At 44.0% G+C, this 22,734-nt stretch overlaps 1 protein-coding gene across 1 annotated transcript in view; it reads left to right on the top strand.

Annotated features, from left to right (window-relative positions):
* Positions 1–22,734, top strand: part of icmt (isoprenylcysteine carboxyl methyltransferase) — a 58,982-nt gene that overhangs the window by 20,729 nt on the left and 15,519 nt on the right. Inside the window, exon 3 of the mRNA XM_034171655.1 lies at positions 1,581–1,750. Coding sequence (XP_034027546.1) covers positions 1,581–1,750 — 170 coding nt within the window. The remainder of the gene's footprint in view (positions 1–1,580; positions 1,751–22,734) is intronic.

Raw genomic sequence — 22,734 nt, 5'->3', positions numbered from 1 at the left:
ATATCCTTGTTTGTTACCATGTACTTCCTACCAGTGGGATAAGTAACGTTCGTCACTAAAACATTTCCCATTTTCCGTCACTGCCGCCAAGAAAACCGTGGCAGAGTAGAGGTCACCCTGCCTCCCGTTGCTCACCAGTTGGTGTCTAAATGGTCTGCAATTTGTTTATTTCATTTTATATAGCGCAAAATTGCAACAAAGCTGCCTCAAGGATCTTCACACAAGTCTAACCTTACCAACCCTTCGGTTGACCATCTGGTCTGATCATTTCCAGCCCTTAAGGTCTTACCCACTCCATTCGTTGTGGTCCTTGATGGTCCTGTAAACATTTTTGAGCTTTTTCAGCTTTTCTCTGCATTGCTGGAATGTCTGGTGGTACCCATGAGCAACCAACAATTGGGAGATCTTCTGAAATATTTTCTCATTTTGGATCACTCTATCCAGACTGATTCTGTCCTCTGCCACAAAACACAGAAACATCCACAAGTCCTCGACGGACCACTGTGTGGTGTTGCACCCAAGAGCCATGTAGTAAAAAAAAAAAAAACCTTGTGTGAAATGTAAGAAAAGCACAAGCACTGTCACTGTAATGCTGTTGCGACTATTTAAAAGTGGCAGGATTGATTCTTGTAGTCATGCTGACGACTCCTCAAATCATGACACTCTCTGACCAATCAGTGGCCACCAGCCTGTTGACCTCACATTATAGTATCGGCTCAGCTCACTTGGAACCTCTCCTGAGCAGATACCAAAAACAATCACCAGGTACTGTCCAAAATGGAAAATCAAAAAAACAGAGTAGAGTCGAGCCAAGTAAGGCTAGAACTGTAAAATGGAAAAGGTCCTTTACTGTCTCAAGTGGAGGAGTTTAAATATGTCAGGGTCTTATTCACGAGTGGGGGTAAGTTCAAGCGTGAGTGCGATAGACAGATTGGCGCAGCATCTGAACTTTTGCGTATGATTTACCACACCGTCATGGTGAAGAAGGAGCTGAGCCAGAAAGCGGCGCTTTCAATTTACCAATTGATTTACCCTCCTATCCTTACCTATGGTCATGAGCTTTGGGTAATGACTGAAAGAATAAGATCACGGATACAAGCGGCAGAAATGAGAATCCTCCATTGGGTATCTGGGCTTACATTCCTGGACAGGGTGAGAAGCTCAACTATCCTGAAGGGACTCTGAGTAGAGCCATTACTACTTCCCATCAAAAGGAGTCAGTTGAAGTAGTTCGGGCATCTTGAGAGGATGCACCCTGGTCATTCCCTAGGGAGGCCTTCCAGGCACGTCCAACTAAGAGGAGGCTCCAGGGAAGACCCAGGACACGCTGGAGAGATTATATTTCCCACCTGGCTCGGGAAACCCTTGGGATCCAATGGGAAGAGTTACAGGACTTGGCCAAGGATAGGAAAGTGAGGGAGGAGCTGCTTGCTCTGCTGCCACCACGACCTGGATTTGGATAAGCGGCAGAAAATGAATGAATGAATGGTGTCATTTTTGTCTGATCCAGTATAATGCTGTTGTTGTTGGTTGACGGTCAGTGTGGTAACGTGCACAGCTTGAATCCTGCTCTTCTGCAGGTACATGTGCTCCTTGTCTTTCTTCCACTACTCTGAGTACCTGGTGACAGCGGTCATTAACCCTCGCAGCCTGTCTCTGGACTCCTTCCTGCTCAACCACAGCCTGGAATACACTCTGGCTGCCATCTCCTCCTGGCTGGAGTTCACCATCGAGAAACTGATGTTTCCAGGTATCGTTTCACACAAATATCTTGTTGTTGTTAATGTCACTGCTGAGAAATATTTATTTATTTTTATTGTGATTTAAGCCAACAGTCCTTGGACAAATTTCTATTTGTGTTGACTCAGAATTGAGGACAAAATATTACTCAAACTCACGGTATCATCTGGAACATCTCCAGTAAAGCTGGTGTTTAAAAATGCATTACAATATTGTGTAAAATTAGACCTGCAAAAACTACAGCTCCAAACTCAGTGATATTATTATTGTTATTCATATGTGAAATATAACAACATCATTTTTCCCTCAAATACCTTGTCCATTTGATGCAGCCGCCAGGAAAATTAGTTTTTTTTTATATATATTAGTAGAATATACAATGTCAAAGTGACTGTCATGTGACCCACCAAATTGAGAGAAAAAGCATTTCCATTCTGTGAATTTACTCCTGATCAGACAATCACTAAGGGCCCTTTAGCAAGGTCCTTAATCCCCAAGTTGGGCGCCTTGCATGGCAGCAGCCTGACATCATGTTGAATGTGAGGCATTGATGTGTAAAGTGCTTTGAGCGTCTGATGCAGATGGAAAAACGCGATATAAAAGCAGTCCATTTAATTTATTCTCCAGGTATGACATTATCATAATAAAGTAGCTCACCAAGGTCACCACTTCACAGAAGGTGCATTGCACACTGCTGGTATCCGGATAGTGCCATCGTCCTTCTCTCTGTTGGCCTCAGGATTCCTTCTTAGATAACACCAAAATGATTGCAAGTTGTTTTCAAGAGAGAAGTCACAACACTTAGGAAAAAACTCAGCCTTGGACAGGACAAATGCACAGAGTTTAAGTTTATTCAAAAGTCAGAACCCTTGACAAACTGAGTCTTTCGCAAGAGACTGAAAATAGTCCAACCGCGCTCACCTTTCGGGCATCGTTCCATCTTGATATTAATTATTTCATTCCACAAACATGGTTGTCTATTGGAAACACTAATTATCTTTATATGACAGCTGCCATCATTATTTTTTAACAAACATCACTCTGTATAACAGCTGCCATCATTATTTTTGACAAACATCACTTTCTACCAGCTGCACCTGGCCTTAGGGCTCATTACTGCTTGGGCATCAGCCAGCTCTGCTGCCAAGTTGGAAAGTACCTGACAGCCCGAGTGATTAACGGGGCACTCATTAGCAGGACACCTGTTTAGTTCAACCACAGTTCAGATGGAGGACACTCGATGAGTTCAAATATCGGAAACACAGTTCAATTTGAGGATGCCTGAGAGTTTAGTCGGCGAGCACTCAGTTCAGACGGGGAAAAAAATTCCCCACTCTACAGTCCCTCCTCTGGGACTCGATAGAGTCCCATCATACCAAATATACCCCTGTGCTGTTTAATGACAAGACATCATCATCTGTGAACAAAATAACACCACTCAAATTACTGATAAGGCTGGTGCGGATATCTAAAGAGTACAAGTGATACTAGTAAGTCCCTTCGGCTGCTCCCTTGTTTGCACTTGGGGTCGCCACAGCAAATCCAAGGTGGGATTTGAACCCGGAACCTTCTGAACTGAAACCAAGCGCATTAACCACTTGGCCACCACCCCCCAGTACAAGTGATACTAACACAGTAAATATATTTAAGTGCTGGTGAACATAAATGCTGGTATTCCTACATACTAAGGCACAAAATGGTCAGTTATCAGATGGATTAAGTATCAAAGCAAAGTGACACTCAAACATCTTTGAGTTGAGCATAAGCCAAGGCACTTAAAATGGTTACATAATACAACTTACAACAAGCTTTTAGTCATAGCAAAACACAGGCACTACATTGGCATTTCGTGTAGCAAATCATCTTCTGGCATCTATTGTCTCACTCAACCAGAGGCTCTGACCCATTATACTTGGTTCTACTTATTATTGTTATCAAAGCTCACACGTCTATTATTCAGCATATTAAGCAAGGCCTACTTTATCACTATTTATTCAGTCAACCAAGGGACTAGTCTAGGGTCAGCACAGCAAAGTCTAGCCTAATGATAAACAAAATGAATTGTTACCCTTCGTGTCCATCCTTAAGTCATTTGTTTTATCCAGTCATATAATGGTTTATCATTATAGGCCATTTCTAACATTTTCCACTTTATTTTTTATTTTCTTTTTCAGCTTGTTTCCAATACTCGTTCAGCAAGACGCCAAACCTGAGCAATGCATGTCTCTTAAGGCATGCAATAATATAAAGGGTCCCTATGACGCCTCTTTACCATTAACCCTCCAGATACGCCGTGTAAGGGTCCCCTTTTATAAGTGTATTGACTGTGTGTGCATTTAGCTTTATCTGTTACACAAATGATGGTAAGGATAGACATTTATCAGACCTTTGTTATTCACATATACCATTCCACTTTTGTACACTCATTTCTGGAACTAGTCCATCATCTAAATCTAAGAACCAAAGTCCTTGTCCATTTTCAGAGCCATTAAATCAGTTCAAATCCCCAGTGTTCACTCAGCATCCGAATTTTGGGGAAGGGAAGTTGGGGAATATGAGGGGGTTTGTCTTTCAGGGGCAGTGGAAGGAGGACCATCATTATGTCTCGCAGACTGTCACTCAGTGCTCTGAGGGATCTTCCCAGCTCACTGCTCTGCTTGTTCAGCTGAATTAGGGTTCCCAGAGTATTTTCCCCCACTCTCAGGGTAGATGTGACCGCCTCTACGCAGTTGCTTTTCATATGGCCCATCATGCTGACCAGCTTGTTCATGCTAGTCTGAAGACAACACATGTTAGCCTGAAGACACTCCTGAGCACAGGAAATGTTGGCATTGTCATGGTACATCCTTAGCAGGTATGCGGCTGTCTGACTCAGCTTGGGCATGAGTGCATCGAATGCCACACTGGGAATGTGATTCGTGAGGGGCAGGATATGATCCAGGGTCCTTGGAGCCAATTCTTGTGGAAACCCGAGCTCTGGGGTCAGGATTGCCATGTCCAGTGGGGTGACCATGATCAGATTAAAATCGTGCATGCCAGGGGACAGGAGCAACTTGGGGGGAGGCATCTCATGTGCAGGAGGAGTATTGTTAATGTTGCATGCACAAACTGTTAGGGCATGCATCTGGGCATTCAGCTGTCTGTACAGGGTTCCTCGTTGTCCTGGCATGCGAAGTGTGCTGAGGTCAACCCCTCCAGAGGCATTGGGCTGTTCTGAACCTTCTCCCTGCATTGGAGAAGGGAAGTTGGGGATGGAACCTGGCTGTGGATCAGGTCTAGGGTGCACTCGGGCTTCTGCTACATATGGCCAATGTCGGCTACCTCCCCTCATAGGCACTGTTGCTATCGGCACATGTGATTGTCTCCATGGCATCTGGGCAGCTAACAAGGGGAGTTGTCCTACTGTGGATGCAATCAACTTATCAACCAAGCATTTCAGCAAAGGAATACCACAACATATTACTAGCAGGACAACCACTCCTATCAGCGCCAAGACCACACCTGTCTGATATAACCAGTCCCACCATGACAGCCACCCATTCCTTAAAGCTCCAGAAATCATGGCGAACAGTGAGCCAATGTTTATTCCACCTCCAAAGATACTTTCCCAGGGGCTCTCAGTTTTGTTCCTCCCTCCTAGGGTGTTACTTAACAGTTCTTGCTGCATCTTTCCGAGCTCCATTAGGAGTTCGGTTAAATTCCCATCTTCCCCCGTATGCATTGGTATAGCTGTGCAACATTCTTTTGCTCCGATCATGGTGCAAACTCCTTGCTCATCAGCCATCATCATCTCGATAGCTAATCTGTTTTGCATTGTCATTAGTGAGGTGGCATGCAGTTGTTCTGATAAAGCTTCTACAGCTGCTAGTGTCCAATTCAAGTACCTTTGTTTATTATACCACAAGTAATTAATCCATTGCACCTCCCGGAACTTGGTACGAACTGCTGGGTTAACCCTGAAGAACAGTCCTGCTACCCATGACCATTTTGCCGCTTCGTCTTCTGCTTTAACTCTGCTACTATCTATGGCTTCTAATTGTCGGGGTATCCCTTCTGGCACCCCATCTTTGACTGTGACATTGTGGTCTATTTTGAATGTCATTAGTCCTCTTTTCTTTTGAAGTTTCTGGGGTATGGTTTGTATTGAATGTGGCATTTTCATTACTGTTATTGCTCCTGTGAGCATTACAGGGGCACAAATGCCTTTCCAATTAGGGGACAGAGATGACAAGAGTTTCTTCTTTTGTCCGCATGTCCAAAAGATATCAGCTAAGGGTACCGTCCCATTAGCTAAATTTGGGATGGTTATCCATGAAGCATAGGTGAGATTCATTCCAATCACTACTTGTTCACACTGTATGCTTGCTGCAGGCAGAGTGTGACATACGTTAATATTCCATGATGTTTCGGCCGGTTTATATTCTTGTTCCTTTTTTGTACACAGTATGGGGTGTTTTGAGTTGGCCATCCCTACCTCCCAATTACTTATGTATTGTGCTGCTGAGCCTTTAGCTATATAAAAAGGATGTCTCATTTCTTTCTTTATTTTAATAATGGGTGGGAAGGTTGTCTCCCCTTTTGTACTCAAGGGCACCAGACACGAGTTACTGTCGTTCGCATACCCTTCAGCACCTGCTGCCATATGCAAAGCACATTACGGTTAGCAATTTTCTTGGAATAAGTTATGTTGGGGACTCCTGTAACAGTTGTTATTAGGTAGAGGTTTAGCCTGAGGTATCACATTTTTCCGGTGACAGGCTATGCAAGGCTTTTCACTGATCTGTCTGGCTGTAAATTTTAACCATTGGTAAAATAAATTGACAACAGAGCAAGCGGTAGCGCATCCAGCCAGGTTAGTTTGCCATTGCTGTCTGCTATGATCTTTGCTAGTTTACTGTTTAGGATGCCATTAGCCCGCTCCACTGCCCCATTTCATTGGGGATGATAAACACACCCAAATTTTTGCTTGATGCCCAATTGTTTGAATGTTTCCTATGTGACCTTAGCTATAAAGGCACTGCCATTGTCAGATTAGATAGTATCCGGAATGCCAAATCTTGGGAAAACTTCTCGACACAGGAATTTGGCCACCGTTTTATGATCTTGATATGGGGAGGCCACTGCCTCGATCCATCGGCTGAACCTGCATACTACTACCAGAACATATCTCATTCGCTTGACTCGATTGTCGGCTCCCATGTCTATGAAATCCAACATAAGATGTCGGAATGGTCCATCAGGGACCGGAATGTGGGCTAGGGGTGCCATGAATGATTTCCTGACATTGTACTGCGCGCACACCTCACATTCACTTAACAGCCGGTCCACCGTGGCTGCCATATATGGTGACCACCAGACAGCTGTTAGTTTGTTCATGATTTGGACTCACGAACAATGATCTGGTCCATGGGCCCAAATGATCGCCTGTCGTAATAAATTGGTGGGTAACACAAAATGTCCATGACTACTGCGCCACAGTTTGTCAGCTGGCCCTTGGCTATGCGTTTCAATGGCGCCTCGTTTAATCCACATACGTTTTTCTTCTCCACTGGCTCTACTCTGAGCTACTATCAGTGCCTCAAGTGAAACCAGTGGGGCACCGTCTTGGATGGTTAATAATGGAAACATATTTTCCCCTTGTGCTCCTTTTTGTACTGCATCATCTGCCAGGTTGTTACCTTGAGCTATAATGTTATTGTTCTTTTGATGACCTGCACATTTAATGATGGCTACTGCAGATGGCAGTTGGCGGGCTTGTAACAGTTGTGAAATTGCCTCTCCATGTGTGACGGGGGTGCCATCCACCCTCAAAAACCCCCTCTGTTTCCAGATGTTTGCATGTACGTGACATACGCTGTAAGCATAGGCTGAATCCGTGTAGATGTTAACACGTTGATCTTTAGCTATCTGGCAGGCTACAGTTAAGGCCTTAATTTCTGCCAGTTGGGCTGAACAAGGCTGATCAATTCCCTGGGTCTCCAACAACTCAAAGGTCTCCCCATCAGCGTTTAGCTTAACAATACCCATGCCCGCATGTAATCCCGTAGCATCCCGGAAGCATGAGCCGTCCACAGACAGGGTTAAATCTGCATCTATGACGTGGTTATACAAATCTTCCCTGGCTCTCAAGAATTTTTCAGTTTCTGCCACGCAATCATGTGGTGCACCATCTAACGGTGTGGTTAATTTGGTGGCGGGGTTCACCGTGTGACAACGTTGTATTATCTCTGGAGCAGATAACACGACTTCATAGCCAGTGCGTCTAGCTTGTGTTAGGACGAACCGTTGTTTGGTCAATAAGGCATGCAGTTGGTGCGACGTGTACACTGTTACTGCATGTCCCATGATTATGGATGATGCTTTTTGAAATGCGAAGGTAGCTGCTGCTAGACCCTGATAACATGGTGGCAATCCCGTTTCAATGTTGTCAAGCTTGGTACTGTAATAGGCCAATGGTTGTTTTCCTTCTTTTGTATCTTGCATTAGTACAGCGTAGGCATAACCAGCTTTTTCAGCAACATACAAATGGAAAGGTTTTCCATAATCAGGGTTGCCTAACGCTGGAGCAGTTTGCATGTCTGTTTATAGGGTCTCAAAAGCTCCAGTTGCCTCATCTGTCCAGATAAGGAAGCCTGCATTGTTTGTTTGACCCGCAGCTCTAATCATAGCATGCAGAGGTGCGGTTTTTATAGCATAGTCACAAATCCATGGCCGACTGTAACCTGCTATCCCAAGGAATGAAAGCATTTGTCCCACTGTCTGTGGTTTGGGAGCCTTGATTATAGCCTCCACTTGGCTTGGGGCTATACATCGCGTGGTTCCACACAACTGTCTCCCCAAGTATTCTACTTGTTGTTGGCAGAACTGCAGTTTGTCCCTACTTACTTTGTGACCTCCATCCGCCAAAGCATGCAATACAGTTAATGAATCTGTTTCACATTGTTCTTGGGTCTCTGATGCAATGAGGAGATCATCCATATATTGCACCAATGTGCTGGGTATGTCAAGGTGTTGTAAATCTTCAGCCAGGACTTTGTTAAAAATAGCTGAGGACAGGTTCCGTCCCTGAGGCAGACGTGTATAAGTTAATTGTTGTCCCTGAAATGTGAACGCAAGCAAGTGTTGTGAATCTGGGTGCAGGGGTACACTAAAATAGGCTGAACACAAATCAATCACAGTGTACCATTTTGCTTCAGCAGGGATGCTTGACAGTATAGTATGTGGATCAGGAACCACAGGTGCGTCCATTTCTACTATTGCATTGATAGGATGCAGATCATGCACCAGCCGGTACTCCTTGGTGTTATTTTTAGGGATAGGATAGATGGGAGTGTTACACGGGCTGCTAGTTTTTACTAAAACTCCTGCTGCCATTAGTCCCTTAATTACTGGTTTTATGCCCTCCATTGCATGAGGCTTTACTGGATACTGTCTTTGGTGAGGTAATTTTGCTCCTGGTTTTACTTTTATTGTCACTGGTAGGGCTGTTTTTACCAGTCCTACATCTGTTTTGCTTTTGGACCACACCACTGGTGGTATTTGCTCTAACAGCTTCTCTTGTTGGGCCGATATCCCCATTTGTGCTCTGGTCTGGGATTGAGCTCCACTTTTTGAGCTACAGCCTCATCGTTTACATTTAGACTAATTCGTATAAATTGTCTTCTGAAAGATGCACCTGTCGATTTTTCTATGTTTTGCCATTCTCTGACTTCTAAAGCTGTCTTTACCATTGGGCCTAGGTCACGAGATTCGTGTTTTTCTGAAACTAAAAGGGTCACATGAGGCACGGCATTTGGCACTTGATACCATTGCTGTTCAGCTGAAGTCAGCTTGACAGAGGCTGCGGCCCCTTGGGGATCCAAATAGATTGCTGTAGTGGTTATGTGAAACAGCTGTTGATTTATCAATGCGTCCCAGCAGCATGCATAGTCAGTTTGTTCTTGTTTGGCATCATACATCAAAGTGACATGCAGAGGTAAATTGGGTGGATGGGCTGCTGCATAGTGTTCTGCCCAGGGCTTCCACTTTTCCCACTCTAGTAGGAGATTTGAGTCTTCTGGTTGTAACTTCAGCCAGTACACCATGGGTTGTACGGTTCGGACCTCATCTTCTATGTCCACAAGAACCATCACATTGGTAAGTGCTTCGTCAGGAAAATGTATTTGCAGTCCTTGATGAGTACACACTATTTTGGTGTGTAGTTTTGCATAGAATGTCTCTTCCTAGCAAGTTCACAGGTGTATTTAGTGAGTATAATGCCGCGTTCACACCGGGTGTGATCAGACGCTACAAATTCGCGTGGGTCGCCAGGCAACGGACGCGCCTCCTTCGCCCGGTGTGTCGCTCTGCTTGGGTGGACTTTCGCTGCGAAAATTCGCCCCGGTGCGTCATCAAATAGGAGGAGCTTCCATTCCGCTCGCCGGCTCCGGTTGTCAGTCAAGCTGACATGACGGACCTTGATCACACGGAGCGAGTTGTTGTGAAAAGCTCCCAATACAGAGATTATCTTTATTTGCTGCAGGAGCTGTGTCTGGGTGACGGCCACTTTCAGCGGTCCTTCCACCTCTGCGGGACCCAGTTTGAGGATCAACTGTCCCGTTCACGCGCGCACATGTAAACAATAAAAAAAAAAAAAAAAAAAACTCTGCTGCTTGCTGCAGCTGGCTCTTCCCCCAAAAAACTAATAAGTAAAATAATCTCCATGGACGAGTCGGTTGCGCACGCACGTAACATAAAAAGAAAAAGAAACTCCGCTCCTGCTGCTGTGGTGCTGCTGCTCGCTCCAAAAACTCTGTCATAATTGTGTTTAGAAACCAGTCACCATTTGCTTTATACAGGTGTGTAGTTAATAAGTAAAATAATCTCCAGGACAGTGCGCGCACGTAAAATAAAAAGAAACTCCGCTCCCCGCTGCTGTGGTGCTGCTGCTCACTCCAAAAACTGTCATGATTGTGAAATAAAGGACAAAAGAGACATAAGTCCTGCTCACAGGCTGCTACCAGATACAGAACATGTTCACATCTTCAGTCAAACTCCAGACATCTCCACGTCACTACATATTCAGTCCCTGATTGGTCATCGCTGTGCGACGAGACGAAAAAGTTCAGATTTTTGAACTTGGGGAGGAATGCAGCGCGACGTGAGGCGACGTAATATTGCGCCACAAATGTGCAAAACGCTCAAAATCGCTTCACTCGCATCGCTTCACTCGCCTCCATCGATTCGCACTGCGAGGTTTGGCGCCAAAACGCGTCCTTACATAGGGATTACATGGCAACCTGTGGCTGCAGTCGCTTGCGTCGCGCCCGGTGTGAACGCGGCATAACAGGGGTGCTTCAATCGTTTTTACTGCGACTGTGACAGGAAGTGGGCGTCTAAATGGTATTATTTGGGTTTTCCCAGAGAAGCCGATGGTCTTAATTGCAGACCCAGAGAGGGGGCGATGAGCACCCATTTTCCCTATGCATGAGTATGTTGCCCCTGTGTCCACCATAAAAGGGAAATCTCTGTTTCAAATATTAACCATAACAGTTGGCTCCTCCTTTGGTACTGTAGAGACAGCCAATGCCATAGTTTCCCCCTCCGGCTTCTCTAGGCCCCCCTATTGCCAATAGGCGGAGGGTCCGATCCAAGGTCAGGCTGGACAGTCTCTCATTCGATGTCTGGTTTGTCCACAGCTCCAACACTCATCAGGAGGTTGATTCTCTGTCGGGGGTGTTGGTCCCATCGGTGGTCCCGCTTGATTTTTTTCTGGGAGCCATTTGGAACCTGTTTCCAAATGGATTTTGGCGAGGTCCTCTTCGCCACCCTCCTCTGGAACCCTGGAAGTTCCGTGGTTCTCCTCTCCACCCGTGGTAGTTGGCGGAGCCGTTTCTGGGTGTGCTGGTGTTATGGTAGTGATGGTGATGCTCCATTGGTGCTGAGGCTCCTCTCGAGGGAGCACAGTTTCCATTGGGCCCAGTTGTGCCTTGGGGGCTCTGTGTGGTTGTTACCACAGGCGCCTGTATGGTGGCGGTAGTATTTGCTGTAGTACCAGTGCTTGTTGGATCGGAAGGAGTCGGATGGGAGTCAGCAACAGGGGTCACCACAGGAGCTTGGGTCTTTGTTTTTTCTTTCTTAGCTTTAGTCAGTTTGCCCAATTGCATCTGCACCAGTTTTTGTGTCAGGGCCTTGGTTGCATCCTCTTCTTTTTGTTTTTCTTTCTTATAGATTTCAAGGTGGTGACAAATATGATCAGAATATAAGGCCCAGTTCATTTTTGATAATCCCACTACTCCATCTAGAGCTTTCTGAACAGCTTCAGGTAAAGCGTTTTTCACTGTTATTTTGAACAGGATTTCAGTCGCCGGGGAATGATTCCATGCATTTCCTGTTTCCTCTGCCCACCTCTTCTGGAACCTGTGCAGGAATTTCTTTGGGCATTCCTCGGGTTTCCACTCCTCATCATCCAATTTAGAAGGGTCCAAGACCTCAGGGTATTTTCTTCTCAGTTCCTCCCACATAGTGTTCCTATAGCGGTTAAAGGGCACTTCATCGTATACGGTATTTTCCGGACTATAAGTCGCACCGGAGTATAAGTCGCACCAGCCACTTTATCCATTATAAAGAAAAATAAACCATAAATAAGTTGCACCGGAGTATAAGTCGCACCAGCCACTTTATCCATTATAAAGAAAAATAAACCATAAATAAGTTGCACTGGACTATAAGTCCCATGGACATACAGGTATGTTAACATGAAAAGTTCAGATGATAATATTGTGACGGCTACCGTTTTCGGATGCATATTTAACCAGTCTTAACTTGTAATCTGCAGAGTATGATTTTCTTTTTGGTGGCATTTTTTCGGGCCTTCTCCGTTGTCTTAAGTTATCAGTAACGTTGAAATTTTTATTTTTCTATGGTAGTCAGAAGTCGCAGGAACAGTCACACAAGCCTCGAGTGCCCTCTCGTGAGCTGCATTTTACCTACAGATATGTTTGTATTTTGCGGACCACATTGCGAGCCGAACCATGCAGCACCTACCTGCGCAGCTCATGACCGCCCAGCGGTGTCGATCCAGCTCCTTCCAAGTGTAGACGCTAATCCTCCGCCGTCGCTCAGTGCTCCCATGCAGCTCTCAGCGTCAACTCTGCTCACACTGATATCCAAGGGTTGAAGCTGTTTTGTTAGCTGTCCCGGAATAAACACCATATTCGTCTGCTTCAAACGCTTTTCACAATCATCAACGCCAGCTCCTTCCAAGTGCACACGCTAATCCTCCACCGTCGCTCACCCGGTGCTCCCACGCAGCTCTCAGCGTCAACTTAAACACTCTGCTCACACTGATATCCAAGGGTTGAAGCTGTTTTGTTTGCCATGCTGGAATAACAGCAAGCACCGTGTTCATCAGCTTCTCACGCTGTGGGTGAGGTGAGGAATACGCGTCCAACATTCTGTTCTCTGATTGGTTATCGCGACCAGCATAACCTATAGGACGGCCACCATACTACAGTGCCCATGATGCATTGCATTTCCTTTTCTGGTGGCCATTTTAAAACATAGATTGACTCTGTCACGTAAAATTGTTTTGTTACAGTAAATTAATTGAGATCCTACCGGTATATTTTTCATTTATAAGTCGCACCCCAGGCCAAAACATGTAAAAAAGTGCGACTTATAGTCCGGAAAATACGGTAGATAAGTGCCCACCATTGCTATTCCGACCCTTCCTGCTAGTTCTTCAGTGTCATGCTTACCCATAACATGTATCAGCAAGGTCTTTATGTCGCCTAAAGACAAGGTTACTCCTGCAGTGCCTTCCTCTAAGGCGGTTATCCATCTCCCAGCTCCTTGGGTGATGTCTGGCAGTCTATTAGCCAGCCCCACCATGTCTGTCCAGCTCCATGGGGTATACACATGATGACCATTTCTGACCACCAGTGGGCATATGAGGTCTTCGTCATCTTCCTCTTCTTCTGCGGGGGCTCCATACTGTCTGCCAGATCGAGTGCGACTGACGGACCCCAGGTGACCCAGCAAGCCTGTTCCAAAGCTGCTATTTCTTTGGCTGTACACTGTCTTTGCCTGCGTCGGGCCTCTGTTGTACTCTCAATGATGATCTCACCCGAAATTCTCCGGGTGGGCGGCTCTCTGGTGTGGTTCCCTTGATAGGGCGTTGACTGTAGTAATTTCCTTCTTTCCTCCACTAGCCGAAGTTGTTCAGCTAGTTCCTCATTGCCTTTTCTGGCTAGATCCAGCGTGTCACTAAACTTCTTGCACCACTCCTTGGAGACTCTCTACTCTGCTGACTTATGGTGAGAGGGAATGGTTTTCAGTCGGTCTCTGGACACAAGTGGAGGTGTCGGCTCGCTCTCTTCTTCCTCGTCTGGCTCAGCTTCACAGTCATCGGTTGCCCCCTCTGTTGGCCGGGTTGAGGTGTCGCTCCCCCCTGGGCTTGGAGGCCCCGTGGAACCCATTTGACAGGCGGAGGACCTGCCTCCTTGTGGCTCTCGGGTCTTTAGTGTCAGTGTGAACTTGCCCTCTACATCCATGCCCTGGTCTTCTTCAAGATTGCCTAGCACAAATTGTCCAGCTGTTTTCTCCCCATCATGACGTTTATATGGGGGTGGCTCTGCTTCCCAGCTTGGTGCGCTGGCTTTGGTCTCTGTAGATTTTTCCTCTGCCATTTTCTCTTTTCTCTGTTGTAGCTTGTGTGCTTCCTGTTTGAATAGAGCCAACACTTCTTTTTCTTCAGCTCGTTTTTTATTATTCATGTTTATCTGCTGATCTTTAATTTATTTTTTCTGTATTCCTACAGCAACTGTTTCACACATAACTGGATCAAATTACCCCTCTAATGGCCATAGCCTGTCCCCACGTGACCTTTTATTCCACTTTCTCATACATCGGTTGGCCTTAATGCATTTTCCCGGATACCTTCTTAGTACCAAGTCTAATGGGGTGGTTCCCCGACCTGAGCCTTGAGCGTTTCCCATAAAACCCTGGCAGGCACTATGTGAGGTGTTCCTGGGATGTTCTGGTAGTCCCTCAGGGGCTGTCCTGATCCAGACTGTCTGCTTGCTGTAACACGAGTCTTGTATTTTAAATTCTTAAATGGATTAAATTTCCACTTATATTCTCCGTCTTCTTTTTCTTTATCCAAATATGCAAATTTACCTTTTTCCCACTGAACCTTCCTTGGGACCACATTCAGAGTCAACCTAGGAAATAGCTCTTCCCCTGGATCGTTTGATAGTGTTAATTGATTTAACGGTATACTGATTTCTTTATTTGGATCAGTACAAAGCAGTTCCAACCACGGGGTTTGTCTTATCAGCAGCTCCCAATTAATTAGAGGGAATTGTTCTTTCTTTTGTTTTAAGTTGACTACTTTAGTTATTTGCCATAATTTCTGATTAATCTGTTGTTCGTCCTGCCAATGTTCCCTGCCTGAAGTATCATAATACGTTCATTCCATCCAAAAATGTGTCCTAATTACCTGAGATTCTATGTCTCCGTCAGTTGAATAATGTTCGGGGAGTATTGTTTCATCATCACTTAAGTCTCCCATCAGTCACTGTCCCAGGCATTTGATCAGTCTGTTAGCTTTTAAAACGAAAACTCTCTTTCGTTTTAATCAATTTTACTGCCTAATTCCTTTTACAGGTTTTTAATTCTTTAGTTTTAATCAATTTTATTTCTTTAATCATTCTACAGTTTTAATTCTTTGGCTTTAGTCAATTCTATCTCTTTCAATTATTTTTAGTATTTTCAAACACCTCCTCATGCGCTTGCATTCATGATTTTTTGAAGAAGTTGAAGAAAAGCGAAAAAATTATTCTTAGAAAGGCTAAAACGACTCTGTGCCTGAGCAAAAGACATAAGATTGCCTCCTTCATCATAAAGATCTTTGATAACACGTATTCCCTTTTTATACCAATCTGAAAACACTTTACTTTTAATACCCGGGAGGAACAGTCTATTGTCCACAATAGGCATATTAAAGGAAAAGTTGCTCCTGTGTCCCATATGAGTAGACATGTCCTTCCACGTTTTCACATAGTTCATCAAAATTGGATTAGACCAGATCTCTGGCTGAATCTTCTTGGCCAAAATTTCCCCTAGAAGATTGTATGGGGCACACATCCAGGATTCCAGAGGGTACGAGAGTCCATTCAGATAAAACTGAAACCATTCCCGGATGACCCTGCCTTGACAAGCCCAGTTGTACAGAAGTATGTTAGGAATCATCCTTAATCTGGACTTCTTATCCTTCCAGATAAATTTGCTCAAGTCTCTCTCAATCTCTTTAGCTTTTGTTCTTGACAAATACACAGGTAACATTTGCAGTGGGTACAAAAGTCTTGGAATTACATTCATTTTTAACAGGTTGATTCTACCCATCCATGATATTGGCAAATCCCTCCACCTGAGAAGGTCACTTTTAATATTTTTACACACATTCTGAAGATTCACTTTAAGAGTAATTTTTATGCATGGGGAAACAAAAATTCCCAAGTATGTAAAACCTGAAACAGACCATGTAAATGGAAAATTAGGTATAGAGGGAAGGCATTCACCCTAACCAAGTGGTAGTGCCATTGATTTATCAAAGTTTATTTTATAGCCAGATAGTGAAGAAAATAACTTAATAATTTCCATAAGCTCTGGGATAGATTTCTGTGGATCAGAGATAAACAACAGCACATCATCAGCATAAAGTGCAATTTTATATATTTTATTGTTCATCTCGAATCCAGAAATATTATCATAACATCTAATTGCTTGAGCCAAAGGCTCTATTGCCAGAGCGAATATTAATGGTGATAATGGATCCCCCTGACGAGTAGATCTGCCCAATTGGAAGGGTGAAGATTTAACTCCGTTAACCAATGCACAAGCCATTGGGGAAAAGTATAAAAGTTTGACCAAATTTATAAAGTTACTACCCAATCCAAATTTTTGCATGACCATGAAAAGATAAGGCCACTCGACCCGGTTGAACGCCTTCTCTGCATCAAGAGAGACAATGATACCTTTTTTATTATTATGTTTTGTGTGTTGGATTAAGTTAAGTAAAGTTCTCATGTTTGTGAAAGATGTCCTGTGTTTTATAAAACCTGTCTGATCTTTGTTGATTAATAAGGGAAGGAGAGCCGCCAACCTCTTGGCCAATATTTTAGACAGAATTTTACTATCTACATTTATTAAACTTATAGGGCGATAAGAGCAACATTTATCACTAGGTTTATCTTTCTTCAGTATTACTGAAATATTTGCTGAATACAAAGAGGGGGGCAAAGATCCCTGTTGCAAAGAGTGCAGATACATGTCCAGCAAGAGTGGGTTAACTAAATCATGGAAGGTTTTGTAGAACTCAGTGCCGTATCCATCTGGCCCTGGAGCCTTTGAATTTGGGAGCGATTTAATGGCCCTAGTAATTTCTTCTTTGGTAATTGGATCTCCTAAAGACACCCTATCTTCTTCTGAAAGGATAGGGAGGCTAAGGCCACTCAGAAAATCTTCAGTTTGACTTTCGGAACTTTTCAGTTCCGAGGTATATAACTTTATGTAGAATGATTTCATAATTTCAATCAGTTTTTTAGACTCATAGTGATTTTTACCATTTTCATTCTGGAGAGAAGAGATTGATTGTATTTCCCGTCTACTAGCTGCTAAGCGAGCTAACAGACGGCCTGGTTTGTCTCCCATTTCAAATATCCTGTGTCTTGCATATAATAAACTTGCTTCAGCTTTTTGGGATAGAAGTTGGTTAAGGGCAGATCGAGTTACGTCCAGCTCTTTAGACAGACTGGGAGATGGATTTGTTTTCATTAATTGATCAAGTGCCTTGAGCTGCGTTTCTAATTCAAGCTGGGCTTTCAATGCTTCCCTCTTTCTGCAAGAGCTATAAGAAATTATAACACCCCTAACATATGCTTTCAGTGTATCCCAGAGAATAGAGGGATTAGTGTCTTCATTATTATTAAAAGCAAGAAATTCTTTAATCTGTTTAGTTAGATGTGTTACAAAATCTGGTTGTTGCAGCAATGACGTATTTAAACGCCATTGACGTGATGAAGGTTGAAGGGGGGGGGGGGCAACCACCAAAGAAACTTCACCGTGGTCAGAGAGTAAACGTGCACCTATTTTACACTCCTCACTTCTGTCAAGCACCATTCTGGTAGAGAAAATATAATCAATTCTGGAGTGACTACGATGAGGATTAGAAACTATAATCTCTTTCTGTTTGGTTAATCACTCTCCATGTATCCAGCAGCTGAAGATTGGCACAGAGCTGTTTAGTTGCATCCCTCATTCTGGAGCTGGTTGGTTTAGCTGAGGGGAACTGGTCTACCTCTGGAACCATCGGACAGTTAGTCTCCTGCTAAGATGCTGAATGTTTGTGTCATGTTAGAAGCATGTGCCAGAAGTTTAGAATAAAAGTCTTTCTCATAAACATTGGGAGCATAAACACACCCTATAAAAACGTGTTCCCCATATAAATAACCTGTTATTAGCACATATCTACCCTGATTGTCTTTTATGCATTTATCCAAAGTAAACAGAGTATTTTTATTAATAAGAATAGCCACTCCTCTCTTATTAGAGGAAAATGAAGAGTAAAAAATCTGCCCAACCCATTCTCGCTTTAATTTATCATGCTCCTTATCAGTAAGGTGGGTTTCTTGCAACAAAGCAATATTTGTTTTTTTCCTTTTTTAGCCAGGTTAATAATTTTTTACGTTTAATTACATTGTTGACACCTTTTACGTTGATAGAAATATATTCAACCGTTCCCATTATTCTTCACAAAAACAAGTTTTCAAAGTGTAAAACCAAAATGCAGGGTTTAAATCTCGACCAATAAAATTCACATTAAAATACAACATAAAGAGTCTGCTCAGTGTAAAGAAATAACATGAGTGCCACAAACATGCACTCCCAAACACAACATAACACACATACATACTAACAAAAGGGAAAATAACGTCCCCTATTTCTAAAGTCCATGCTCCAAGATACCAAGAGATAACAGAGCAAACTGCAGGCGCATGTACAGAATCTGCCCACTCTACCGTCCTCACTTGCGCCCACTCGCTCCCAGACCGACTCGTCACATGCAACTACTCACAGGAGTCCTCCTGCTCCAGCGCGTCCACGATGACTGCAGCTGCTGCCGCGCTGTCAAAAGAGTAGTCCTTCTTGTTATGTGAAAACGCGAGGATCGCTGGATACCTCATCCGGAACCTGATGTTCTTGGCGATAAGCCTCTGGCACATGGTGTTGAACACTCTTCTTTGCTGGACAATACTTTGACGAAAATCCTGACGAATGGCGATTGTGGCGCCTTCCCACGTCAATTTACGCCCGGCGCACAGTGACAACACACTCATTTTATCTGCCTGGTAGTGAAGCTTCATGATTACAGCTCTGGGAGTATCTGATTCAACACGACCAGCACCCCCCAGTCCGGTAACATCTGTCCAGTACCAGACAGCCTTTGGGGGCTTCAAAGTTGAGCAATTTGGGCAGCCAGGTTTCAAAAAAGGTCAGAGCATTACCCTTTACAATTCCTTCTTTTACACCATAAATCATCATTATTTTTTAAAAAAACATCACTCTATATGACAGCTGCCATCATTATTTTTGACAAACATCACTTTCTACCAGCTGCACCTGGCCTTAGGGCTCATTACTGTTTAGGCATCAGCCAGCTCTGCTGCCAAGTTGGAAAGTACCTGATAGCCCGAGTGATTAACGGGGCACTCATTAGCAGGACACCTGTTTAGTTCAACCACAGTTCAGATGGAGGACACTCGATGAGTTCAAATATCGGACACACAGTTCAATTTGAGGATGCCTGAGAGTTCAATCGGCGAGCACTCAGGTCAGACGGGGACAAAATCCTGCCTCTACAATAGTAGGAGGCTAATATCTAGCATCATATTCAAATCTGTATTCTTTGCACAGGACCTAAGCCTAACTTTGTGTATTTTTGGGTTAAAAGCACCAAACTGCACAGTTATAGAGTAGCCTAAGGTGAATATTTTCAGATAGGGAGCTACTTCACCAGAGCCCCCTGGTGGCCACAGCAGGAGGTTGAAGTACGGACGCCATGAAACAACCTTAATGTCACTGAATCGGGGCATATATTTTTGTTTGTTAGACTACAATCTTAAAACATTGCTAATTACCTAAGTAAGATCTTGCAAACATTTGAATTATTTAATAGAGCCCCTGCTGGTCATATGTTGTAGTAAATCTAATTTGTGTGGCGCCTATAAAAATGGACATAGAACTTGAAAATGCCATGTGATAATAAGATAAGACCAGAAGACTTTCACAGTCTAGATTAAATTACAAATTGTGCCTTCTTCAACACTGAAATAAGGACTTGTCATGATCAGCATGGCACTTAGGTCAAAGATCTATCTACTGTTGGAAGCAATTTCCTTCACAGTGGCAAAGTGCAGTACAGCTGAGTTGGGCCTTCTTGCATTTGCACAGGCCTCTGCAAGATTTCTTACAATTGCAGTCTATCAATTCACAGCACATCTCAGGCACCTGTTGAAGGGTGGTCCATTTTGATAGCCACCAGGAAGAGCGTTCATCCCATTCCCAGCCAAAGAATGAGGATCTCAGCAGCTGGGGATCCTTCTCCAGTGCTTGACCCCACACATGTCCTCATTGGTAGGAAGCTCTGAGAAGGTGCTGCTTCAGTGCAGCCTGTGTTGTAGAAATACCATCAAGTAATTTGGATTTTCTGGAGAACATGTGTTGCCTTGCTTCATTCACACTGGAGAGTTCACTTGTGCATAGCACAACAAAAATCTCTGAATAAGGGCCAATGATTCATCCGTCAACTGACACTGGGCAAGTGATAGACAGAAAAGGTCAGTGACATCTGGAAATGTCTTTCATGTGTCCCATACACTCTTCTTGCCTCTTCCAGCAAAGAGAGATGTCACATCACAGCCTGTGAATGCATGGAAGAAAGGCAAAGTCTAGGCCTTGGATACTGAAGATGCATTGACATGAATGGCAATATACCTCTGAAATTTCCCAGTCCAAAATGATGTCCATAGCTCAGAGACACTGAACTTGTGAAAGTTTGCCATGGCCAGGATAACTACATCGGTATCTGCCGTTCTGATCAAAATGCGTTCATGGTCCTGGTTGGCAGTATCCATGACATGGAGCATGTTTCGTGAATCTGCCTCATCCTGAGTGCAGGGATCCAGCTGGGTCTTTTTTTGACTGTTGCATTGCTCACTACTTGTGTCTTTGTGGTACACCCGATTTGTTTGTTGAGATTCTCAGTACCTGCTGCATGTTCAGCAAGTAGAGATAATAGCTCAGTTTTGTTCTCATTGTTGCGGAGAAAGCTCTGCCAGTTACCTGGGATCTGGGTTGAGAGAGCTACGCTTCTGTGAACACCACTGTCTCTCTCCTGTCTAGTGAATGTCTTTAGACTTTGTTCATTGTAAACATCAAAAACAGTGTCCAGTCTGTCAGCATTCTTCAAGATGTTTTCGGTGTGGGGAAGAAAAACTTGTGAGACATAGTCAGAGAAGGTCTTTGAAGCAACTGAAGATAGAGAATGCACTACCATAGCACCACTGAGCACAACTGAGGTAACTTTGGGTACTTTATGGTCAAAGTTACAGGGATCCTCCAGTGGGGATAGTAAGTCAGATTTCTTGCCAGTTCTGATCACTCCACACTTTAACAGTGATGGCTGATTCCCAAACTTGGAAGAACTCTTCAGGTTTGCCCTGTCTAGACTTGGCAGGCTGTGTACAGCCTGGAGAGCAATGCAGTCATCCTTCAGCGCAGCAACTTGACTCTTCTGTTTTGCGGTAGTTTGAGATGCACAGAATAGTGGCAGCTTGCTCTTTTTGATAGGCTGCGCCACTGACTTTGAGTTGTGATATGTTCCGCTACATATGTCTCAAACTGATCCTGTCCCATGTCATGCATGGTTATAACACTTTCAGCAGTAGACTGGTTCATGACCACCTTGGTATCGAGTGTCAACAGGTCCTTTACTGTCATCCAGGAAAGGACTTCCAAGATCCTGCATGACATCCCCGAGAGAAGTCACTTCCTTGACAAATAATTTCTGAACTCCATTACCAAGTTCCAGAAGTGGAACTGTGGGTGACTGGCCAACATCATTTTGACCCACTCCTCGAAATCCAGTTGGTCATCAGTGCTTTGCTTGTAATCTTAATAGGCTTGGAACTGCAGGAGGTACAGAGCAGCTGCAGTGAAGATATAGGCATGAAGTGTCCTGGTCAGGTGTGCTGCTTTGAGAAGGGAGTCAGCAACACCACCAGTTGCAATGCCAGCAGTTGATATGACTGTGCTCCATCCACTGTCTGTCAGCAGGTCTCCTAGTACCTTGAAGAATGTCATCTCAGTATGCATACCACCCAGCCTCAGCACAAACTGAAGTGGCATCTGCACTTCAGCCTCCTGCTGCGGCCACCACTTTCTAATTTTTGTACTCAGGCTTTCTTGATGACATCATCAAGATTGGTGTGGGTGTGTGTATGTGTGTGTGTGTGTGTGTGTGTGTGGGGGGGGGGGGGGGGGGGATTAGAATTCTGACCGCTTTATACTTTTTGTAGTCAGGTTTTCTTGATGACATCAAGTAGCCATAAAAGATAAATAAAGAGAATACATTAAAGCAATAAATTATTGGTTGCCCAGAACTTAAAAAAAAAAAAAGTACCAGTTTGTTCCCCATGTCATGAGGATTCAGAATATATAGGGTGTCCCAAAAAAAATATACAACATTTAAAACACTCGGTTTGACCCTTAAATGCTACAGACTTAATCACTTATGTTTCTTTTTTACTTGCAGAGACCCTAGTAAAGTTTATGTTGATGCCAAGCATCGATGCATTGAAGGAAAACATCTGCCAAGAAATCCGAAACATTCCTCAGGACACTTTCCCCAAAGTGTTTGCAGGCCGTAATTGGCCAAGAGGCTGACAAAATGCA

This window comes from Thalassophryne amazonica, chromosome 6 (assembly GCF_902500255.1).
Source record: "Thalassophryne amazonica chromosome 6, fThaAma1.1, whole genome shotgun sequence".
Lineage (NCBI taxonomy): Eukaryota > Metazoa > Chordata > Actinopteri > Batrachoidiformes > Batrachoididae > Thalassophryne > Thalassophryne amazonica.
The sequence above is the reverse complement of the archived record's forward strand: the minus strand, read 5'-3'. Positions and strand labels throughout refer to the sequence as shown.